This window comes from Carassius gibelio, chromosome A4 (genome assembly GCF_023724105.1).
Source record: "Carassius gibelio isolate Cgi1373 ecotype wild population from Czech Republic chromosome A4, carGib1.2-hapl.c, whole genome shotgun sequence".
Taxonomy (NCBI): Eukaryota; Metazoa; Chordata; class Actinopteri; order Cypriniformes; family Cyprinidae; genus Carassius; species Carassius gibelio.
Window position 1 is genome coordinate 24,812,825 of NC_068374.1, and position 24,336 is coordinate 24,837,160.

At 37.9% G+C, this 24,336-nt stretch overlaps 2 protein-coding genes and 1 long non-coding RNA gene across 9 annotated transcripts in view; 2 read left to right on the forward strand and 1 right to left on the reverse strand.

Moving 5' to 3' along the window:
- Positions 1–15: 15 nt before the first annotated feature.
- Positions 16–17,409, reverse strand: LOC127974377 (inosine-5'-monophosphate dehydrogenase 1b-like). 6 transcript variants are annotated; one of them, XM_052577612.1, is made up of 17 exons: positions 11,706–12,097; positions 11,614–11,644; positions 10,004–10,102; positions 9,856–9,930; positions 6,708–6,756; positions 4,658–4,759; positions 4,500–4,574; positions 4,175–4,381; positions 3,588–3,675; positions 3,211–3,410; positions 3,016–3,106; positions 2,839–2,934; positions 2,371–2,514; positions 2,137–2,281; positions 1,806–1,949; positions 1,635–1,718; positions 16–1,544 (listed from the first exon to the last, which is right to left on the reverse strand). In XM_052577612.1, exons 3-17 carry the CDS (start codon positions 10,099–10,101, stop codon positions 1,523–1,525), a joined length of 1,620 nt encoding a protein of 539 aa, XP_052433572.1. In that variant the 5' UTR covers position 10,102; positions 11,614–11,644; positions 11,706–12,097; the 3' UTR covers positions 16–1,522. The 6 variants fall into 6 exon arrangements, with proteins under 6 accessions (XP_052433572.1, XP_052433548.1, XP_052433564.1 ...); XM_052577588.1 differs by lacking the exons at positions 11,614–11,644; positions 11,706–12,097 and adding an exon at positions 16,873–17,087; XM_052577604.1 differs by lacking the exon at positions 11,614–11,644.
- A 1,817-nt stretch (positions 17,410–19,226) lies between these two features.
- LOC127974405 (uncharacterized) lies at positions 19,227–21,166 on the forward strand. Its single transcript, XR_008157289.1, has 2 exons — positions 19,227–20,095; positions 20,317–21,166. It is a non-coding gene; the product is annotated as an uncharacterized LOC127974405 (long non-coding RNA).
- A 2,912-nt stretch (positions 21,167–24,078) lies between these two features.
- Positions 24,079–24,336, forward strand: part of LOC127974411 (ras-related protein Rap-1b) — a 41,925-nt gene continuing 41,667 nt past the window's right edge. The window contains exon 1 of one of the 2 annotated variants that reach the window (XM_052577646.1): positions 24,079–24,225. The gene's annotated coding sequence lies outside the window, so the exon portion shown is untranslated. The remainder of the gene's footprint in view (positions 24,226–24,336) is intronic. The other variant, XM_052577654.1, reaches the window with a different exon arrangement.

Sequence of the window (24,336 nt, forward strand, 5' to 3'; positions counted from 1 at the left end):
ACAAGGCAAACCAAATAACTGATAAGTATTTTTATTTATGTCTTTTTTTCATCAATACTGAACAGGATATGCAGCCTCAGTTGAGTACACTGCGGTAAACAAACTTGGCTCTTGAGTTGTCAGAGACGGTGACTGTGGGCAAAGTAACACAAACAACATCAAGCTGATGTAAAGAATGACAAGTATGTCTTTTGTACATCGTTACATGGAGTATTTTGTACAGCTGGGATAATTGCACACATTTAATGCTAAGATAAAGAATGCATGATTTGTACGAAAAAAAAGAAAGAAAAATTGGCATAAACAAATAGTACGGAAAATGTATTACAGAAACACTCATTTAAATTCATATGGTTGTCATGCTTCATTTGGCAGTTGTATGAAGCCACAGGATCTGTCAGGAATGAGTGGCATGTTTTGTGTTAAGACAAATGTGTCCTTCATTTACTAAACTAATTCAAGGCATGTCACAGGTTAACACAACACGCAAAGCTGTAGGGCAGAAGACCGGAGATAGACCAGGATACTCACAGCTCTTTCATAAAAGATTAAATAGTCAAAGTTAACAAAAAATGCGCTTGGCAGTTATGTATATAATATAAACGATACCATCACTTAAAGAAAACTGCAGCATGCAAATGAAAACTCGTCATACCTGTACAGCACTCAGAGTCACAACTGCATGAACACAGATCCCATAATTACTGTCCTTTGTTAAAATTCCTCAAAGGCTGCATTAAAAGTCATCCATAATTGACCTTGATTATCATCAAACCCTTCGGTATAAGTTCCAGCTTTTGGGTCAAAAAAATAGCCTGGACACATTATCATCACTCTCAGAGCAAGTATGTATTTCTACAGATATCGGTTTTGGTATAATTATTTTCAGGATGAATCGTACCCACAGTTATAGTACGCGGGATAGTGCATGTAGAGAAACCTTTTCCACCGATAATACAATAGACATTTAACTATTATAAAATTGACATCAATTTTGTGCCTCTGCCTTCTAAAATAACAAATATAATCGTGCCGCATCTTCAGTAGTTACAAATCTACTACAGAAAAGATTGCCTCGATTATAGTTGGAGAACTAGGTTCGAAGGCAGTCATCATTTTGCAGGTGGATATGGTGATATAGACACCGATGCCAACTAAAAAGACACTTGAAAACATCAACATGGTTGCAGAATCAGGTTTTTTGAGAGTATTCGCTGCAAATGCCACCCTGCATTTGCCAGTCTGCTCATAAACGCAGATGCAAAAACACAAACGAGCAGCTTTTTGCTAACCCTGAAGCTCCCTTGAGTGCAAAACCGCCATGTTTTTTTGGGGGTACTGAATTAGTTTGTGGTCCTGTTCTCAAACTCATTTAACACTTCTTTTCTCCATCTCTCACTGTGGTGGTCGTGACGGAGGAACGGTGAAGAGCGGAGAACGGGGTGCTGGCAGAGAGGGGTGAGTTCTAGGATTTGTCTGAAGTGTTTGGTCGCTGCTTCTCTTCAGTGTTCTGGCTGCGCCATTAGTAGAGACGTTTCTCGTAACTGTGAAAACAGCAGTTTGAGATAGTGATACCTATCAAAGCTTTGACATATTAAGGTAGTGTTGAGCACTGGTGCCCTCTAGTGACTTACGAGTGAAGTCCATGAACGCCACCCTCCACCTGAGCAGACACGGTCCGCTTCTCGAACTTCAGCTCTCCAGAATACATCATGGACCTGAATGCGTACAGAAAAAGGGTGTAGGAATTTTCATAGTGCTTCGACACAAACTGAAAGCGTAATAAAAGACTGACACGTGCTTACCGAAGCACAGAGAGGCTTTTTGCACCAATGTCTTGGCAGCCGTGTTGGATTCCAGCTATGAGGTATGGGATAAATTTATGGATGGAGCCTTTGTCCTGCACCGAACCTGACACTCCCTGAGCCACCTTCACCTTATCACCCTCGCTGCCAACAAAGCCAATCAGCACAGAAAACCAAGTCATGTAATGATAATATATCATTACATAGTGCATACGGAGTCACATACTATTTTTAAGAACAGCAGCCAGAATAAAGTATATGCAGCACAATGTTCAGTAATAAAGTCTTTCATTTTGAATAGTGTAGTATACAAACACACACTACCACATACCTGAAGTATCGTTTCTGGCTGCTGGCGTTTTTCTCCATGGCATCTAGTGAGCCCATGCCTCTGTATTTCTTCAGTCGCACCCCATCGGAAAAGAAATACTCGCCCGGAGCTTCTGTGGTGGCGGCCAGCAGAGATCCCATCATCACTGCAGACAGAATGCACTCGTTTCATGTAAACAGACACAATGTTATCATCAACATTTCTTCAGTTAAAGTGAATTATAACAACAATTACCTGTCGATGCCCCCAGAGACAGTGCCTTCACCACATGGCCGACCGTCTGGATGCCCCCGTCTGCGATGACCGGCACCCCAAACCTCCGAGCGTACTCTGCCACCTTATACACGGAGGTGCCCTGAGGCCGCCCACACGCCATGACTGCAGGAATCAGAAATGGACACGCGTCATGATTTATGAAGCTAACGTGTAAAGAAATAGTGCAACATAACAGGGAGTATATATATATATATATATATATATATATCTGTGTTGTGAAATATAGGGATACACCACCACCTTTTGGCAAAATTCGCAATTTAGTTGATTTGTGTAGATATGATGAACGCTTGAAGTGTGACACTGTATTTTGACTTTAAATCCACTTTTTAAAGCTGATATTTGAACAATTATGCTCTCGGACCGCCCTGAGGGTATGGCGATATGGGAAATTATGGGTAGGTAAGTGTGAGACTGAGTCCCGACCTTCCTGTGTGATGCAGATAGAACCACAGCCCATTCCCACTCTCAAAGCATCCACCCCTGCATCTGTCAGGTTCTTCGCCTGAGCAGCTGTAACCACTACAGAGAGACGGAGACTGAGGTTAGAGAGGACAACTGTGAAGTATGTGGAAATTGCCAGTATTTTGATCCCATATTCACCATTTCCTCCCACAACCTGCAGATCTGGGTACTTCTGCTTAATGTAATGGATCATATCTATCTGGTATACCGAATTGCCTTGTGACGAATCCTGAAAAACAAATAAACATCTGAATATTTGCGACTCATTTCGGTTTCCAAAACTAGTGACTGAAAGATGTTTGGTTCAGAAAAGCTGCAGTGGCTTTGACCTACCAGAACCACCACATCCACCCCAGACTGCGTGAGCAAGTCCAGGCGGTATTTGTCGTCATCACGGGTGCCGATGGCAGCGCCACACAGCAGCTGTTTGCGGGAGTCTTTGGAGGCCAGAGGATAGTCCCTGTTCTTCTTCAGGTCTGTGCGGGCTATTATGGCCACCAATTCATCCTTGTCATTTACAATGGGTAGTTTACCTGTTCAAGTAGATGAATATCACTTATTGAGACCTTTTAAATTTGTTAAACACTGTATTTTGTAGTGTTTCTTGAGGGTGGAAGGGGATTGGAGAGCTAAACGTACAAATGAAATGAATTTGATATGCGGGCTGTGATGGTAAAACTGCACTGTATTCTATGTTGTGGTGTTCTCACCTTTTTTGCTGCGTTGCAGGATATCATTGGCCTCTTTTAGTGTGACACCAGCAGGAGCGACTACAAGATCCTCTCTTTTAGTCATGGCCTGGAAAACAATTACAGACGCACAGCCATGAGGGATGGATAAAGATGAAATGAGATGAGATGACATGAGATATGATATATTGTGTGCTACTACCGTATTTTTCGGACTATAAGTCGCACCTAAGTATAAGTCGCATCAGTCCAAAAATACGTCATGACGAGGAAAAAAAACATATATAAGTCGCACTGGACTATAAGTCGCATTTATTTAGAACCAAGAACCGAAATAAAACATTACCGTCTACAGCTGCGAGAGGGCGCTCTATGTTTTCAGTGTAGGCTTCAGGAACACTGAGCAGCATAGAGCGCCCTCTTGTGGCTGGAGACGGTAATGTTTTCTCTTGGTTAATATCTCTTGATTCATGTCAAATTAATTTAGATAAATATAAGTCACACCTGACTAAAGGTTACAGGACTAGCTAAACTATGAAAAAAAGTGTGACTTATAGTCCGGAAAATACGGTATATACTTAATACTGTATATACTGTGCAAGCCTTACCTCCTCAAGGGGTTTGTTATTGTCTTTCTCGGACAGGAAATCGATGTCCCGTGATGTAACGATGCCGACTAGTTTGCTGCCCATCTTGCCCGTCTCCGTTATGGGGATTCCAGAGAATCCGTGTCGAACTTTTGCTTCAAGTACATCAGCTACAGTGTGACGAGGACTCAGGACCACTGGATCAGTGATGAAACCCTGTTCAAACCTCTGCAGGCACAAACACCGAGACCTTGACATCAAATATTAACAGGTACAAGTGCGCGCGCACACACACACAGAAGACACTGACCTTACATTAAACATTTATGAAGGGTGACGCTCTTACCTTCACTTTGCGCACCTCGTTGGCCTGAAACTCTGGTGTGCAGTTATGATGAATGATGCCAATTCCTCCCATCAGCTGAGCAACAAGTCAGAAAATTCTAATTAATGATTGACAGATGTTCAGTTGTAAACCATAAAAAGGATTTAAGAGGTACTCACTGCCATGGCAATGGCCATTGAGGATTCGGTAACCGTATCCATAGGAGAGGAGATGAGTGGGGTCTTCAGTGTGATCTTCTTGGTCAATGCTGAGGTCAGGTCCTACATAAAATAAATCACAGGTATGTAAGAAAATTTTTAATGTGAATAAAACAATTATGATCTCTTAAATTAAGGACGGAAGTGACTGTAATTTGACAATACAGTCCCATGTCTGGCCAATAGAGACAGAAGATAATCAACAACTGCTGTACCTATCTATACACACACACACACACACTGGTCATATAATTAGAATATCATCAAAAAGTTGATTTCACCAATTCCATTCAAAAAGTGAAACTTGTATATTATTTATTCATTACACACAGACTGATAGATTTCAAATGTTTATTTCTTTTAATTTTGATGTTTATAACTGTCAACTAAGGAAAATCCCAAATTCTGTATTTTTATTTTTTTTTAAGGGTTGGGGTAAGTAAGTTTTTTATTTTTTAAGAAATGAACACCTTTATTCAGCAAGGACGCATTACGTTGATCGTAAAGTAAAGACATTTCTAATGTTAAATTTTTTTTTCTCCCCATTTTAAATAAATGGTGTTCTTTTGAACTTTACATTCATTAAAGAATCCCACAAAGGATTCAAAGAACCACAGATTCCAAAAAGATATTAAGCAGCGTGGTTTACAACATTCGTGATAAGTTTATGGAGCAGTAAATCAGCATTTTAGAATGATTTCTGAATGATCATGTGACACTGAAGACTGGAATAATGATGCTGAAAATTCAGTATGGCATTGCAGGAATAAAATACAATTTAAAATTTATTAAAATAGAAAACAGCTATTTTAATTTAAAATACCATTTTACAATATTACTGTTTACTTCGTTTTGATTTTTTTTAAAAACATGCTGCCTTGGTAATCATAAAAGACTTTGTACCGACCCTAAACTTTTAAAATGAATACACTAAAAGGTCAAAAAACATAAAGAAATAATTCAAAGAATACCACATATATGCCTAAATGTGTGTAAAAGTGCATGAAAATAAAAACAGGTGGGTGGAAGTGGTTAAGATGGGTAGGCAGTGAAGGTCGCGACCTTCATCTGTACACCAGCTCTGAGAAGTGTTTCTCTTACACAGATAAGCTCGCAAGCATTCCCTTTACAGCCTTCACTTTGTCAATACCAACAGCCTAAGTTCCCAAAATACGGTTTTGCATTCACAGCGCTGGGGAAGAGTGGCCTCATGGGAAAACCACAGTGGGAAATTTCCCAAATCTATGTTTCGGTGAAGGCCAGATTGTGAAGTCAGGCACAGACATTAAAGCTATTATTAAACCTGCTTATACAAACCCAAACAGGAGTTTCAGTTTCAATATCAGTCACACTTGCAGTTGTTTGTGCTTTGATCTCATTTAATTCACTATTATACTCAATACAGAGATCTTTAAAACCCTATATTGCCTGCAGAAGGCAAAAATATAAAAAAAGATAAGAGCAGAATGCTCACAGTTCATTAACTATTAATGTGTGCAGGTGGATTATTGCACTGTTTGCGAAATAGAACACAATTCAAATTAAGGGTAAAAAAAGCCGCTGATTCACGAGTGATTTGATGCAAATTTAAAACCGCTAAATCAAGCATTACAGAAGTCAAATAAGGCGACATAAGTGAAGTTCTACTTTCACAATTAGGGAACAATCCGTGTGGTCACATGCAAAATGTGTGACACTGAACAATAGGTTTTTTTTTTTGTAATAATAAAAAGTAAAATGTTTACCACAATGATATTCATAATTTATCGGACCATCAAAATTATGCCACTGTTTTATTGTTTAAACAAAATCTAGAGAATATGTGTTGTGATGATGAAGAAAAGGAAAAAGCAATAAAACCAGGGAGCAATGAAACAAAGGAGACAGCCATTTAGCTAAAAATAGTGAGTGCGGAGAAAACACAGACAGGCTGTTTAAACGAACGCGTCATTATAAAAAACAAACTGAGTGAGCGAGTGAAAGTGTGGAGGACTCAGGCCAGACGACTCACCACTTCATCCGAGGTGAAGTCGATGAAGCCAGGCAAGATCAGGAAGTCACTGCAATTGAGAGAAACACAGAGAGAGAAAACAATAAGTCACCAAGAATCAAAGCAAGTAGATTCTCCTTTAAGAGAAACACAGTCAATTTTAAACGTCTACTACCGTTCGAAAGTTTGATGTCTGAAATTTTTAATTAAATGTTCCCATTTTAAAATGTCTTTTTTTTTTCCTGTGAAGGAAAAGCTGGATGTTCAGCGGCCATCATTCCAGTACTCAGTGTCACATGATCCTTCGGAAATCTTTCATAAATCTTTTCATGACATAAATACTAACAAGAACAAGAGAAAAAAAGCTCCTCATACAGAGTGCAAAAACCCAGTGGTGAGAGAAAAACAATTTAGATGAATTTTGAACAGTTCATGTATACGTAAAAATAAAGCGAGAGACAGAGGCGACTTAAAGGACGTAAACATATTTTCTCCTCTTGTGGTGGGCTAAAAAAGGAGTCTGTGTCAGCTGGAACAGGGCAGGGTTCCTCTGCGCCCACATGAGCTGACCACACACACCCCTAAACATCAACAACACTGGGTGTCAACGTCCAGGAAGAGCCTTAATAAATGAGGCCATGAAGGCAAAACAGACAGATGTCCTGATTAAATGTGCTAGAGTCTGGATTTTTAGTTGGACAAATCCAAGAATTGTTCAGACTGCCAGGAATGTTGCAGGGAAACAATATTTGTTACAGCATGTCCTATGTCCTAGAACTGAAGTGGCATCAAGAGATAAAAGCTCTTATCCACGTTAATCTGATTATTTGTCCCAACAAGCCATAATGAATGGACATTTTTTCCAGTAATGTAAGTTTCTATTTGTTGTATAGTGCCGGTAGCTCCGCCCAGTGAATGCAATGGCCCCGCCCACAATGAAATTGGATTGGTTCAGAATCCTGCTCTGTATAACTTTATATTAACCGTCAGATATGTTCCGAATGATTGTGATTGAGCAAGTCATGTTGCTTTGCTACTTTGTGTTCCGTTTACAGACCTATATGTCTTCAATGTATATATCAGCATCTACAATAATCAGTTAGTAAACTCACAGCAGTCTTTGCTGACTTTTTCAGCTCTTCGGTCTCTCTGGTGGCACAACAAGTCTCAGTTTTAGATGACTCAGACTGTAAACTTGACTTGACTCAAAGACAGTACAGACTGAAAGCCAGACTAGCTCCAAATATGCAGACGGACACTGTGCCAAATATCACCACAGGCACGCTGACTACAGATTTATACCAACCAGCTCTGAACAAATCCTGGTAACACGGTGATCCACTAAAACCTACATTTATAAACAGCATTTTTTGTTGAATTTTTATACCGTCTCCCAATTTGTTCAGCTATACGGCTGCAATGGGCAGCTGTTATGGGTGGACATCTGGGGTTTTTGCCTTGCAAAATACATTTCAAGGAAACCGAACATGTATTTAAAACAACAGTTTTATTTGTAATTTATTTAGACCGAATGATATAGAATTCGAAGAACAACATAATAATAATTGAGATTTTATTTAAATGAAAAATAAAGTCTGTTATCATTTACTTTCCCTTAGGTTTTTTCCCAACCTGAATGACTGACTTTCTTTAATGTATAAGAATATATTTAGAGAGATGTCTCAAGTGTTCTTGGTCCATACAATGCATGTCAGTTATAAACTGTATCAAAATATCATCTTTTGTCTTCTACTTGAGACAGAAACTCATACAGGTTTTGAATGACGTTAGGATGAGTAAATGATCACAGAATTTAAATTTGGGGGTCAACTTTCCCTGTAACAAAAGCCCCAAATCCCTAATAAAAGTGTGAAATAAATTAAATCTGATATACATCGATGCCTGTTGCAACATTTTAATATATTTTAAATAAATAAATAAACTCCAGATAATGTGCATTTTATAGCAGCAAAAAAAAGAAGAAAAGAAAGAAAAAATAAACACTGATAAAGCCTCGACGTCATCTTATGTTATAAATGGTGGAATTCCTTATAATATTTCTGGAAACATAAAAATATCTCTGATAAAATAATTTTTCAAAAGACCTACAACAAGCCTGCAGAGTAACACAGGGATGAGACATCTCACATCAGTACAACAGAGGTCTGAGCCTCATGTGTCACATGCCATACAAAGAAAAAAACGGTTCAAACTCACTCATGCATGCATACATTACACAAATCAATTCACCACATGCGCACCGTGTCAGATTTAAGGGGGATTACAGACGTAACTGTTTTCTCTGTCCCTGTCTGTGTGTATGTGCATGTGTAGAAGTGCTCCCACCTCACATGATGCCAGCGTGAGGATAGTCACGCGGCCCACAATGCATCCCTACATGCTTTTCATTACAGATAAGATTGTTATTCAGCTGGACCTTTCACCTTGTTAATGTCAATCTTAAAGGCGAGACTGTTCGTGAACTCCCCATGTCCTAATCTCACCCCTTAGCCATTGCAATGCATTATGGGTACAAATCCACATTTAACTGTAAACATTTACTCTCCCTCACATCGTTCCAAACCTGTATGATGTTTTTAAGTAAATACAATGTTTTTTTATTTTATTTATTTATTTATTTTTTGCCGTTAAGTGAAAGGCAATGTTGTTCTAAATCCCAATGTTCATCAAAAAAATCTTCTGCTGTGTTCCAAAGAAGAAAGTAAGCCATACAGCTTTAAATTTAAATTAAATAAAAAAAATTATGCATTTAGCAGACGCTTTTATCCAAAGCGACTTACAGTGCATTCAGGCTATCAATTTTTACATATCATAGGTTTAGAATGACGTGAGGGAGAGTAAATGACAACAATTTGAATTTTTTACTGAACTATCCCTATTAAGAAACCCCTTTGATTTGAGCTTGTATAAATCCATCATGCAAATTAAATAAATATATCCTGGCCTAACCAGGCTAATTTAACATATGGCAAAGGTTACAGTTAAAATAATGCTCCCCCCACCAGCAGTTGAAAGCAGAATCTTTTGTTTGTCTCTCAACAGCAAGGACCCTAAATAGTCCATCCAGACTGTATACAGCTGCAACGTTTGCTTGCCTTATTGAGCTCACTAGAAGACGATGACTTAAATAAAGGGCCGTATTACTCACTTGTAAGTCATACCGTCCCCCATAGAGCAAAGCTCTTCCGCCGTGAGTCCGTCTCGGACTGACTGCTGTTCTGATCTGTAATGTGGATGCCCATTACATACACACAGAGTATCACTGTAGGGAGAGGAACCCAATGAAAAGTACTCACTTGTAGGTGAGACCATCTCCAACTGAAAAAAGCTGCTGGGCAGACAGTCCGTCATCAGGGATATAGCCCGTTCCTCCACTTATCAGATAGTCTGCCATACTGGAAAGAGAAATGCACAAACACAAGCTGTAAATAGCACCGTTCTCGTCATAGCTAATCTGCCACTTTGCTTTCGAGCAAAGTCCAACCATCTCTGTATTTATATTGAAATTCTGTTTATAGAGTAAACAGATGTTGAAATTTAGCATCTTTTCTGAACTTCCCATTAAAAATCCTATTCATTTTCTCCATAGGGAAATTAATTTTTAACAATTACTAAAAGACAGACCTAGTGTGATGTGGAAAGTTATTAATCAATGGTATTTGCTTTTGTTGAAGCCGTCAGTTTGCACTATTTCAAGGATTTTTTTGTTGTTGTTGTTTTTATCAGCGATGTTTTTAGGTGTGTAGTTGTAGTTTTTTTGTTTGTTTGTTTGTTTGTTACCAGGAAAAACTACATTACCCATGATTCTGCAAAGAAGGCTCCACCAATCAGATAATCAAAACAAGAAATAGTAGTAGCTGTCAACTAATATAATGATAACCTGAGAGCAGGAAGGGCAACAGCAAATAAAACACATTTTACACAGTATTAACTCTTAATAATTAAAAAAAAATGGTGTCCAATCACACCAACCATAAACAAACACACCTGAACTGCCTAATCAATCAAGATGTTTAAAACTACTACAAACCTCCAGAGAAATGTTTTGGAGATGAACTCTTCAAGTAACTGGCCCTAAGGAAGCACATCTGGAAATCCTAGACTGTTACCGGTAGATTTTTGGAACGGTTTTTAATACCTTAGACTATTTTAAATATATTATTAATTAGCTTTTAAAATATTAATATATGTATTCTTACATTTGGCCAAAATGGCTGATATTTGAAATTGTATTTTACTCTGTACTAGTGGTAACGCCACTGTTTTTTTATTGACTCCGTGACCGAGTATCAGTTGATAAGCAATTGTTTTTAGCCTACTCGATGCGGATGGTATCAGCCACGCGCCATGATTGTTGTCTTATTATGGACAAATATAGGTCGATTTCTCGGTCTCTAAATATTAATGTCAATCTCAACTTCAAGTTCACTTTAAATCTCAGCACTTAAATTTTTCTGTTTTGGAGGTAATAGCAATAATATTTAATTTTAGAAATTTAAAAGGAAACAGGAAGCCAGATTCAGTCTGTGTTAAACCACATGTCGCGAGGCGTGTATCGTCAACAAGGCAAAGCGTTTAGGTTTTACGATGTAAACCCAGTCAATTGATAACTAAAATGTACTCTCTACAATCCTGGTGCTGCAATAATGTAAATATCACAGCGCCGTGACCTACTAACATCTGCACGCGCGATACAAAAATAAACGAACCGATGTTGACACCTGCCCACCCACAGACAGGCGTCAACAAACGGACATTTTGCATTTGTAAATTCATGTTTCTCTTTGGATGCAGTAATCCACAGCCTCGCAATACTGGCCCGGTGACCTACATTAAGTGAGTTGCATTAATAAATAGAAGTCAGGGAAACCCGGAGTCTCTATCGAAATCAAAAGCAAACACGCACCTGGTGATTACTGTCTTTGTTAGAGCTCCTCCTGCAACACATTACAAAATAAGCGCATTTAACATGATGCCCGAATAAATTTAAACTCAAACCTTTTCTGTAGGTGAGCACGCGTGTATCTGGAGCTGATGCGCGTCAGATGGGAAAATGAAAAGGGCTTTCTGTAAGAGAATGTGCTATCGAAAACGGGTTAATTCATCTATACAGACTATTGTCCCAGTGTTCGGGTCCTTCAGAGGGTCTCGTAGAATTCGTTTTTTTTAGTGATGAGACTGGCTTTATATATAAAGCGAGGCAGGCTCAGGGAGAGCGCCGCGTCATATCCTCAACAGCTCCACATCCACGTGGTGACGGCATGGTTAACTCTTTCATTACCGCCACATCAGTCTGTATAGACGGTTTCAACGGCATCAACATAAACAAACGTTAATGCGCGTGAGCGCTTTTGTGGACCTAACTTAACTTCCGGTAGACTCCAAATAGAATCAATAACAACAGTCAAGTCCCTCTAGAGTAGATATTTTTTGATAACAAACAAAATATGTTTGCTGCGTGGATCAGGCGGACTTAATGAAAATGCAATTCATTATTTGCCAGCAGGAGATGTTTTAAAGCATAGACATAGCGAGAAATAGAGGTTTCCCCACAGCTGTAAAGGAAGCAGGGCTGGTACGCTCATACGCTGCTTTCAGGCATATAACATGCAAGCCCTCCTTCAGAAATACAGCGATATAAAAACAACTGTGCCTCGTTTTGATATTTAAACATAAATGTAAGGAATTATTATTATTAAACGTGCAGTACGTTACGTAATGTTACGTTACTCGTGTTTAACAAAGCCTTTTTGAAAATCGATCAGTTTTAAAATTGTGGCGATCTCTCCAAAAATAAATAAATGTATGGGAAACACATCCCGCAGCACAACCACCTGAGCCCAACTTCAGTTTACTCATCACCTTGGCTTTAACTGTGTTTGTAGAAGGCACTGCAGCCAGACCAATATAACACAGACCGGAAGTTAACTTAGGTCCAGGCATGTGCGCCGGATGAAACAGTCTATATTCATGTTCTATAATTATTCATCATGTAAATATCTGGGCCAGTGTCAAATCAGGATGCCAAGGACGTTAAAAAAGGTGCAACCTTTTGATATGGTTTGAAATGCATATGGCAAAATATTTCATTTTGAAGTTTACACCATTTTTAGATGCATTTTATTTAATAACTGCAAAAGCGCTTTTCTCAAGACAATAGAGAACAAGAGACCAGGCCAAGAGAACGTCTAAAAACGTGTACAGGTGCATCTCAATAAATTGGAATGTTGTGGAAAAGTTAATTTATTTCAGTAATTCAACACAAACTGTGAAACTGGTGTATTAAATAAATTAAATGCACACAGACCGAAGTAGCTTAAGTCTTCTTAGAAATAAGAATAAAGGTTATTTTAATTGATGATTTTTGGCTCACATTTAACAAAAAACCAACCAATAATGCTCCCCCACCAGCAGTTTAAAGCAGAATCTTTTGTCTCCCAACAGCAAGGACCCTAAATAGTCCATCAAATTAGAATATGGTGACATGCCAATCAGCTTATCAACGCAAAACACCTGCAAAGTTGTCTTGAACTTTCAAAATGGTCTCTCAGTTTGGTTCACTAGGCTACATAATCATGGGGTAGACTGCTGATCTGACAGTTGTCCAGAAGACTATAATTGACACCCTTCACAAGGAGGATAAGCCACAAACATCCATTGCCAAAGAAGCTGTCTATTCACAGAGTGCTGTATCCAACCATGTTAACAGAAAGTTGAGTGGGGGAAACTGTGTGGAAGAAAAAGATGCACAACCAACCGAGAGAACTGCAGCCTTATGAGGATTGTCAAGCAAAATCGATTCAAGAATTTGAGTGAACTTCACAAGGAATGGACTGAGGCTGTGGTCAAGGCATCAAGAGCCACCACACACAGACCTGTCAAGGAATTTCCTGAACCACAGACAACATCAGAGGCATCTTACCTGGGCTAAAGAGAAAAAGAACTGGACTGTTGCCCAGTGGTCTAATGTCCTCTTTTCAGATGAGAGCAAGTTTTGGATTTAATTTGGAAACTAAAGTCCTAGAGTCTGGAGGAAGGGTGGAGTTGATTGAAGTCCAGTTTTAAGTTTCCACAGTCTGTGATGATTTGGCAATGTCATCTGCTGGTGTTGGTCCATTGTATTTTTTGAAAACCAAAGTCACTGCACCCATTTACCAAGAAATTTTGGAGCACTTCATGCTTCCTTCTACCAACCAGATGCTTTTTGAAGATGCTGATTTCATTTTCCAGCAGGATTTGGTACCTACCCACACTGCCAAAAGCACCAAAAGTTGGTTAAATGACCATGGTGTTGGTGTGCTTGACTGGCCAGCAAACTCACAACAATTCACTAACATTTTTAATTACATTTTTTTTTTATTGGTCTTATGAAGTATTCTGATTTTGTCAAGATGGTGAATTGTTTTTGTTTTTTCAACGTGAGCCAAAATCATCAAAATTAAAAGAATAAAAGAATTAAACTACTTCAGTCTGTGTGCATTAAATTTAATACATGAGTTTCACAATTTGAGTTGAATTACTGAAAGAAATTAACTTTTTTCCACGACATTCTAATTTATTGAGATGCACCTGTATCAAGTATTTTAGTGAGTATCTAAACATTGTGGTTGGTGTGGCTGGCAGTCCACTGTCAGGAACCATTGATTTATGGCAGATTTTTCTGTGTTTTCCAAGCTCCAGGAATGTTATCCTTTTTTTTTTTTTCTTTTTTTTTTTTGTACATCTGTTCACAGGACTTTATTCTTTTAAAAGATTGACTTGATGAAGTGATGTGGAACACGTTTAGTTTGGGGCTGAAAATGAACAGTCGGGATCTCAGCCATTTGAGCATTTTATTGTGATTAAACCTCCCTAAAATGCTAACACACATTAACAATAAATATATATATATATATATATATATATATATATATATATATATATATATATATATATATATATATATATATATTTATTTATATATATTTATATATATATATTTTTTTTTTTTTTTTTTTGGAAAGTAAGAGTCATAGTAAACGTGTTAAACCTGCAGCTTAAAAGCAGTTGGTTGGACCGAAGCAGCAGTAACTAAATATTCAGGATCAAAGCAATTGGACTAATTAATAAAACATCCTTAAAGCCAAGTGGCACTTGTTATGAAGTGCTTGAAGGAACCACCACCACCCACCCAAACACATTTATAATTCCCAATGTAGTGTAGTCTATATAATGCAGAAAGAAAACCATTCAGAGCATTTAGGGAGATGCTAAAAGATCATTAAAGTTAAACCTGCTGCCTTAACCAGACTGTAGCCTGCATGCTACTATACAGATCCATTCAGAATAACTAAACCACTGACCAGCACATTAACTAAAACTCCTTCAATCGGCATTCGTTATAAAACACCCAGACACAGATTCAGAACCGGCAACATGTCAGAAGTGCGCTACGCAAGGGAAAAAGTGCCAGTACGCTAAAGGTGACGTGACCTGTAAGTGCCAGCTCTGCCAGCCAGCTGAAGACTGAGCCCCCACTCGGTCTAAACAGGGGTCCTTTTGTCACTTGTCAATGTTGGTTAGGCCACACTGACAACAAAAGCTGTCCAATTACTTTTTAACTACATTATTTTTGTAAGAATATAAGCACTTCTATTAAGAATTTCAACATTTTAATGGGACTTTTCTTTAGTATAATGTTAGACCTCATTTTTACTTAAAGCATAAAAATCAAAACATCATATTCAGAAATTGAAAACCTATTTATCATACTTTTGTATTCAAGTCATTGTTACATTACATTTTAATGTATTTAACGAGCAAAATATAAATTTTTGGATGATATTCTCTCTAAAAACTTCTCCTGAGAAGTCCTGAGTAAATGCAAAAAGAAGCGAATGACCTGATTCCCTAATGTTATAACCAGAGACCGGACACGTGGCTCTGGTAATTGTCTAGCACCACTGCTAGATTTAAAAGTCAGCCACAACCAATTACCTGATGCCAATTGCTGAAGGATGATCGTGCTTAGGCAAATTTAAAATCCTATCCATTGACTGCCCAGCATTTTGCCCAGGAGAAAGCCCGAACTAATTTTGTTTAAAGTAGTCTTTTAATGTATGCATTAACTAATTGTTTTGAGGAAAAAAAAGGTTGTGATACGGCGTGAGTAGCATCTTTGGCCATCCATTGAAAGTTCTTTCAATATGTAACAAGTTAATAATATCCTCTATCCATGTTCTTTTCCATTTGTTTAGACGTTGCAATGTAGCTCCTTTTAAAAACAGAACAATTATAGCACTTTAATGGGACTTGTGATCAAGTATGGTGTGTTTTGCTTTGCAATCCAGTAATTAACATGGGTAGCTAACCATAAAATAAAAAAAAATTGTATTCCAAATTTGTTGGCATGGCTTTCAACAACTCAGATTATGATCTTTTTTTTTATTAAAGCAACCAATGGCCTGATCTTTTACTTTAAGTCTGACACCAGGCAAAATTGTCAGAGGCAATGCTAATGTGAACACTTATCCCATGATCATCCAGGGAGCTTTTGGACCAGTGGGGTGAGATGGGAATTGCATTTGGATTTGTAGCATTTATTTAGGTGTGTGTTTGTGTGTGTGTGTGTGTGTGTGTGTGTGTGTGTGTGTCTAAAGGAAGTACATATAATAAGCATGGCTTTATTTGCAAAGAATTGTAGCATGTGTGTGTGTCAGAGGCAGTAGACATTAAAAACCTTGATCCTTGTCTCCTCCCATCACAACAGAGAGGTGAAGCGGTTATACTGTATGTACCTCACCATATGTGGGTCAGAATATCCTTCTGCACCAGCAGCTATTTCAGTAATTCTGACCCATTTGTACTTTGCCAGGACTTCACACTCCATTTCAGATGGAGAAGACCTAATCTGCTATGCCCGGAATAGCTCTTTTAAATGTCAACTTTTGTTGAACCTGCATCAGATTTTAAGCTCTTCAATTATACAAGCCTATTTTAACCCCTAATATTGATGGTCTGGAAGATTAGAGATAAGAACATTTAATTATAGAAGGACAAGGAGGGATCTATTTTTCAAGTTGCATGCATTTAAAAAAAAAAAAGAAAGAAACGGGCTTAAAATGTGGCACAAATCTGGTTAACGAGACCCAATAACATTTCCATGACTTTGTGAACTTCGACTTACCTGTCTGGAAAACCTGCTAGTAAGCGTGTTGCTGTGTAGCGCTGGGCTGCAGACTCGTGTCCGCACACATGAGGAACCCCCGGGAAGCCACTGGGAGAACATTCTGTGGTGTTCTCATGGTTCAGCTCCTGTTCTTGGAAGTTTTCTGGAATCTCTCCCATCTCCGTCCTGTTAAAGGATAAAGTCTGTGCACTGTTCATTTCCAAAACAGATCCAACCAGTTCAAGCCAGTCCTTGTGGTCTTTTGAAAATTCAAATGATGTTCTCTGAATCCTTTCCAAAACAATTATGGATCAAAGATTCAGATTCAAGAATGGAATGCAAAGTATATAACTACTAAAGTGATCTATCTAGCTGTAAATCCAGAGTAAAAGAGTCCAGTGGTTGTTTGTGTTTGTCAAGGTGAGCGGTCCGTTTTGCTTTGACTGAGCTCATAGCCAGGGCAAGCGAGTTCCCAGGAACTGTGGATCCATGTTCTACGCACCTGCTCACATGGAGACCAGGATGTCACCGTGGAGATATTCCCACCTTTGAATCCCTCTGGCCCCTGTTTGTGCAAGCACTGTTATAATAGGACGACCGAGAACGAGGGATTGACAAACTAGAGATAGTAAGAGGATGTTCACGCCTGAGGGAGTTACATACTGGGACAGTGAGGAGATAGAAAGGAATGTTTTGCACTCACGCTCTCTCTCTCTCTTGGTGAGGCTTTAGCGGTGGTTCTGTCAAGAGCACACATCACTCTCACAAAGAGGATTGAAGAAATAGACCTGGGGTCATTAAGATGAAAAAAGGCACTTTAATGACTCAGATTTTGTGTATACTTGTGCACAGAGGCAAGAGCCGCTGGCACAGAAGACATAAAACAGACAAACTAGATAAAAACAAATGAGGATGAAAAAAACTAAAATAAAACTAGATAAAACAAAGGGGAAAATAAATGAGATTACCAAACAAACTAAAATAAAACAACCAGACAAAATAAACTAACAAATTAGATCAAGCAAAAATAACAAACTAGTAGATGAATCAAATTAGAAAATACTAACCAGATAAAACCAGACATTTAATATTAATAATAATAATAATAAAAACAATTAATACAAATATTTAATTTCAAGAACTTTCCATTTCCATTTTAAATTGGTAAACAAACCAAAAAAAACCAGACCAAAAAAAAAAAACCCAGATAAAACCAAACAGGCAAACAAATGAAGGAACACAAAGCAAATTTAGATAAAATAGAAAAAACAAAACAAACAATATAAATATTGCTAGGGTGTTCTTGGTGGATGCTAGGTGGTGTTTACTGACCCTAGTTAAAATAGTCTTCTGGTGTTTATGATGTTCCCGTACCTATTTCACTTTTTTTTTTTTTGCCTACAAAATAAAAGCTCAACAACCTACTTATTTTGAAGTTTACTTCAGGTCTATAGCACATGCAGAAGATTTAGGGTTAGGGGTTTATTCATACACTATCAAGATTACAAACTCTCCATAAGCATTCCTTCCCAACAAAGGTCAAAACACATTATTTTCCTGTATATTTTATATCAAGAAAAAGCAGATGGTTGTTGAAAACTGTAGCTTAAGATGAAATCCTCTTAGACCTTATGAAAAAACAGTAGCTGGCTGTCTTCAAAATCACACATGCTAAACCTGACCCCAGTGTGTGGAAGACTATGCAAAATCATTTATCATGTAGTGTAAAAATATTGTATAATGCATTTGTTGTGCTGTTTGGTAAATTAAACATCTGTTCTCATGTGGTTATGGCCATGATAATGAATCTCATGCACATTTTGTGAGTCCTATTCACTAAACAGTGTGACAGTCTATGGTTCACTTCAAGCACATGACAAAGAGGTCCTCTCCTGGACTTCTGCTGCCTGTGTGTGTGTGCGTGTGTGTGTGTGTGTGTGTGTGTGCACGCGCGCACGCAGAAATTCAGTGGATTAGTAAGGGAACTAGTACACTGACAATGATAAATACAATGAGAGCTCATAAAACCTAAAGCTTTCCTCATTACTGCAGTGCATTACATGTATTATCCAACTCTGTCTGCAGTCCATTGCATCCCTTACAAACTTTATGTATTAGCACTTTTTTACTATGATACTAGTCAATTGCCATGTTCATAACTATGATATTTGCATGATATTGTCTTTTGTATCCTTTATTTTAAAAAAATAAACTTTTGGTTATTGGCTTTGGTTTCTGCTCCCCCTATCGAGCATTTATGGTAATTTCAATATCATCAATTTCTCTATTTCGTCCACCAGAAGAGAGCAGCATATATCATTTTTACATCTTCATACTTCCTCCATTGCCCATATGGAAGGCGATTACACTGTTACTTTGCTGATCTTTTGAATTCCACACAAAGTCAAAAACTGTTAATATTATGCACATTAAAACTCAGTGTATAAGAATGCTAATATTGAATTCAAACACGTTTTAGTCGCTTTTAGTTTACGTTTTAGTCACTTTGACGCATTTTCGTTGGTATTTTCTGATGACTCACAAAGAACATCCTGTTTTACTGGAATAACCAATAAGTTCATCGCTAATAACCACTGACTGATTTTAATGGTTATTTCTGCCTATGTCTGCTTGTTAAGATAGCAACACAGATTGGGAATTACTTATGGGCAGTCTGACTTATTTCCGCGAATCGGTTCTTTTGAACAATTCTTGAGAGAGAAAAAAAACAGTGATTATTTTACGTCCTGACGCAATAACGTCCGTACGTCTTTGCCTTGCGTGCTTTAAAATATTCCGATAAAGCCATATTAGGTTTTTGTAAAACCATGTCATTTAGGATACGTGTTAATAACATTATCAAACAATCGTCGTAAATACATTTATTTTGTAACATTACTGCTCTTTGGCCACTAATGTAACTTTTAGCGCGGTAAAAATAAATAAATAAATAACAATAATAATTGTAAGCACGAGCTTTTGATTCGGGAACAGCTTGGACCGATTAGTGGAGCCAGGAAATGATCAGACTGGTTTTGGGAACCGCGTTAAGTGATTCAATGAGAAGATTAACCTCAGAAGAAACCACGCTTTCAATCGCGGGAATTTCTACAAACGCTGGAAACTCCCCCTTCACACGGAGGGATTTTATATGATGTCATGACGCGAGAAGGCAAAACGCACACATCCACTGACACAGCTGTAATACATTCCCACGCAAGCGAGACCACCATCCCTCCTGGTAAGAAAGACGAGCATTTAAATCTTTGTCAGTTATTTTGGGTTATATTTGGGGCATTTGTGTGAATTCTCAAAGTTACATTAAGGTAACGTATTCTTCTTATTCAGCGAAACTCAAATAAAAAAGAAATAGAAATACCTGTGTTCTTAAGCAAATATGTAAGCTATTAACTTCCGGTATTGATGGCGTGGCTGCTGTGTGCTTTGGTTGTTTTTTAATAGAAAAGCCTGGACATCCGTAGTGAAACATGTCTGGAATCGGCTTTCTGAAGATCTACTTCATTGGAACCGCGGTTTCTTTTCTGGTGGCTCTGTTTGGACTGGTTGATTCAGTCGGGGGTCTGATGTATCCTCAAGCCCCAGACTGGGCAGACGACAGCTGGACAGAGAAGCATCCGACCGTGTCTCCATCACAGACTGCTGCTGCCAGCAACACCAAGCGCAACGGATCGACATGATCTTCTCCGCTACCGTGGCTCGAGAGTCTAGCCTCGGGAATAATAGCCTCGGTTTACTGACCTACTAAAGCCTACTGTGGAACTACAATCTTCTACAATTTTCACTACTGCGGTCTGTGTCGTGTGAAATATGAGACATGAACACAATGGCTTGTGAGGTGCCAGCTCTTCACACTCGTTACGTTTTTACTTTGTTATTCTGGTTTCTGCAAAAACTTTAAATGAAAAAAGGGAAAAATTCTTCCAGAGAGGTTGAAAGCATAAAAATACTACAAATATGCAACATGAATTTGCTGGGCTGCCTTGGAATATTGAAATCCCTCTGTGGTCGATTGTTTTTGTAATGGGTTTTAAGTAGTTTTTGTAATGTTTGTTCCTTTTTTATATGCCGTTTATATGAAGATAAATGTAACACTCAGAATGTAAACATATGTGTAAGATGCTGTTTACCATGAGAAACTGTGGCATTAGGCAGCAAAAAGTGCACTCCCAATATGGCTAAAGGGTGTCTAAAAGATATCAGCTAGATATCTTTCAACTAGATAAGTTGGGTTATGTTACTGAAATTCACTGTTTTGTATTGAACTGAATAAAATGTATACAGTTGCATTGTACATCACTAAAGCAGCCTGTTTTTGTGCTCTAAAAAGTTTTGTCAATTTTAATTAGAAAAATTTCCATTTGCTAAACTTTCAAATTACTTATTTCTAGTCATATTGCTAAACTTTGTGTGTGTTGTGAACTTGTGATCATAACTGTTTATTGTGAAATGTTAATGGTGTGGATTTTCCATTGAAATCCTCTCATCTTTACCTTTTACGTGTCTTTGAAAAGCTGTAAATTGCAAATAAGCAGCTTTGAAAAAAAAAAACTGTCATAGATGATTAAACAACATTACTATAGCCAAGCTTTCTCATCAGACATAGAAGAAACAATATTCTTTGGAGTATGCAGGCCATATATTTCAGCATGGGAATGCTAACCGACAGCTTTCACCATGTATTATAGGCTTCTCCTATCTGTAATGTAGACTTACACACTAGTTGTGCCCATAGGCTATATAGAGACTTAAACAGAAGTGCACACACACACACAATTGATACTGTGTGAAGTATCTGAATGTTAAATGTTGATACTCACACCCCATCTTACTGTCCTTTATTTTGCATATGTAGCACTTGGTCGACACCAAATAATCTAATGGCATGTAGTTGTCATAGAGAAATTTTGAACGTCCACCCTGAGAGGAAGATGTAGCTATGAATAGTGCTTGTGTTTCCACCCTCACAGATAGGAGTTCCTCTAACCGACGTTAGGAGAAAGAGTCTCTCCTACAGGGGCTAGTCATCTCAATACTGCTCACTTAATGTTATTACTTTAATATAGCCTTATGCAGAAAAGTATTATGTCTAAAAGCAGTTGTTTGGAAAAATTATCTACTAACTTGGAAATGTGACTTTGGATCCAACCTACAAGATGGAATGTGACACACTAAACAGATTACAAAAACAGGATAATATATATAGTGGCTTCCTCTGGCTTTGTGCCCTCTGTTTGCGAATAAGATCCAGTATAACTAAAGTAAAATGGAAAGGTCTGGTTTGCTAAGAAATAAAAAAATGTATGGATTTAGAAGAGTACAATACAATTCACAGTTAGACATATTAATAAAACAGCTCAGTTAAAGAAAACAAACAAACCCAATAGGATTGTGTGATTTTTATTACACAACAAATATGCACCTTGTGTGGGTGCAATTATGCTTGGATATTATTTGCTATTTAATTAGCAGTTTCCCTGTAACAAACATACTTTTTCAAAACTGGGATTATCTAGTACATTTTAAGTTTGCTTTTAAAAAAAAATGAGCATAATGTTTATTTAACCAACATGTTCATTGCTGCTGATGCTGCATCTGGTTTGGATATTCAAAATTTCTGATAAGTGACAGAAATATTTTAAATACTGACATTTGCCTAAATTTTTACAGACTTCAACCGTTCTGAATGCAAATATAAAGCTCACGTTCCTCTTTTCCCTATTTATCTCTGCGTTTACTGGAATTGCACACTAATTATGTAGATTTTGTCACATTGCACTCAAAATAAATACTTCAAAAACTACTTACAAAAAAAAAAAAAAATGAAGGTCAAGTAAATTATATAATGTATTTTATCATTTTTATTATAATTACAATTATATATATATATATATATGTGTGTGTGTGTGTGTGTGTGTGTGTGTGTGTGTGTGTGTGTGTGTGTGTGTGTGTGTGTTCATATGCTCTCCCTTTCACCCAGTCGTTGCATAGCCGAGCCAAATCCTGATATAGAGGTGACATGCTAATGTTGTCTCGTCTCTCAGTTGCCTCATTCAGTGAAACCAGCAAAACCACATACTGGTCACTGATCCGCATCTAAGGACCCCACCGATGGGAGACATCTCGGCCCTTATATAGCTCAGGGCCACATGACTGCTGGCTGAGTGGAGGGGATGCTAGTACACAGCAGCGAGTGGGCCTGCATTACTCATGCCAGGGAGCATACTTGGCATTCCTGGCTGCTCCTAGTTGCTCTCAATGAGCCATTTGACTGGCGCAGAGGATTTTTCCCCCAGAGTGGCAAAGTCAGCTTCTGTCGGATGAGAGTTGCTGCTCAGGAGTATAGGAGACCATTCATGCCATACTGGGATTAGAATGATGCCATTGAAATGTAGCATTCACCACAGAAAATGTGGAAAAGTGCTATGAGTTAAGTCAGTGTGATTTATGTTTATATATATATATATATATATACAATCACAGAAGAGTACTAAAATATTGCATATGTAGAAACAATAACAAAATAGTAGTGAAAATATATATTCCACTGTATTTGTGTGCAATCTCTTGAATCAGTTTTCTTTTTCACAATATATGTTTTATTCTGTTTCCTATCATTTAAAAATGATCAGGTAACACTATTTCTTTTATAAAATATGCAGGTAATTATTCCTGCTTTAAAAATATGAATGTTTAATAAGTGAGTGTGTGTATAATATTATATATCATAATGTGTATAATATTATATATCACTATGTTTGTGTGTGTCTGCGTGCTCTCACGTATTTATTCATTATGTGAGATAACGCCTATTCGTATATAATTTAAATATATTTATGAAACTATGGACATCTGTTGGAAGAAAAGTGACATGTTTTTGAAAATCAGTAAAAAAAAAAAAAAAAAAAAAAACTATCAGTATGGTACTACTACAATGATTTTGGCAATCCTTATAAGATCGTGTTGTTGTTGTATTTTTTTTTTTTTTTACATGAACCATAGTATTATTGAAGTACCTTGAAATACCATCCTATGTTTGCAAGCAGCAGGGTATTACCATCGTAAGATACCACTACAGTGCTTTTTCTGTATCTTGTACTGTAGGAACTGTACAAATCTATCAACACTGTCATGTCCATGTGCCACATTTAGCAGCGCTCGTTCACCGTTCTTTAAACAGCCTCGTTTCCCGTTCCGCTCAATTGTAGGCAGAGTTCATGAGCGCACGGTGCCGAAACCGAGGCTGTAACGTCATGCTCGACACTAAGCCTCACCCACCCTCCCAGAGACGAGCAGCTCTTTCACAGGCACAGGCGCAGACGGACTGATTGGCTGGAGCTGTAGCGGATTGCCGTAAGTATCGCTTTTGAGCGAGATTCTGTGGGCATTACAGTCGTACCAGAGCGTATATTGCTGGGGAACTGTGAGGGGATTATGATGTCACAGTTCGAATGAGACATTGTA

Bases quoted from the DNA above. Each gene is read 5' to 3' on its own strand.
- LOC127974377 (XM_052577588.1), bottom strand. From the start codon at position 17,072: ATGAACAGTGCACAGACTTTATCCTTTAACAGGACGGAGATGGGAGAG. The intron at 4,575-4,657 runs GTGAGTACCTCT...CTTGTTGCTCAG, and splicing joins CAATGGCCATTGCCATGGCA to CTGATGGGAGGAATTGGCAT. The intron at 3,107-3,210 runs GTAGGTCAAAGC...TTTGTTTTTCAG, and splicing joins GGGTGGATGTGGTGGTTCTG to GATTCGTCACAAGGCAATTC.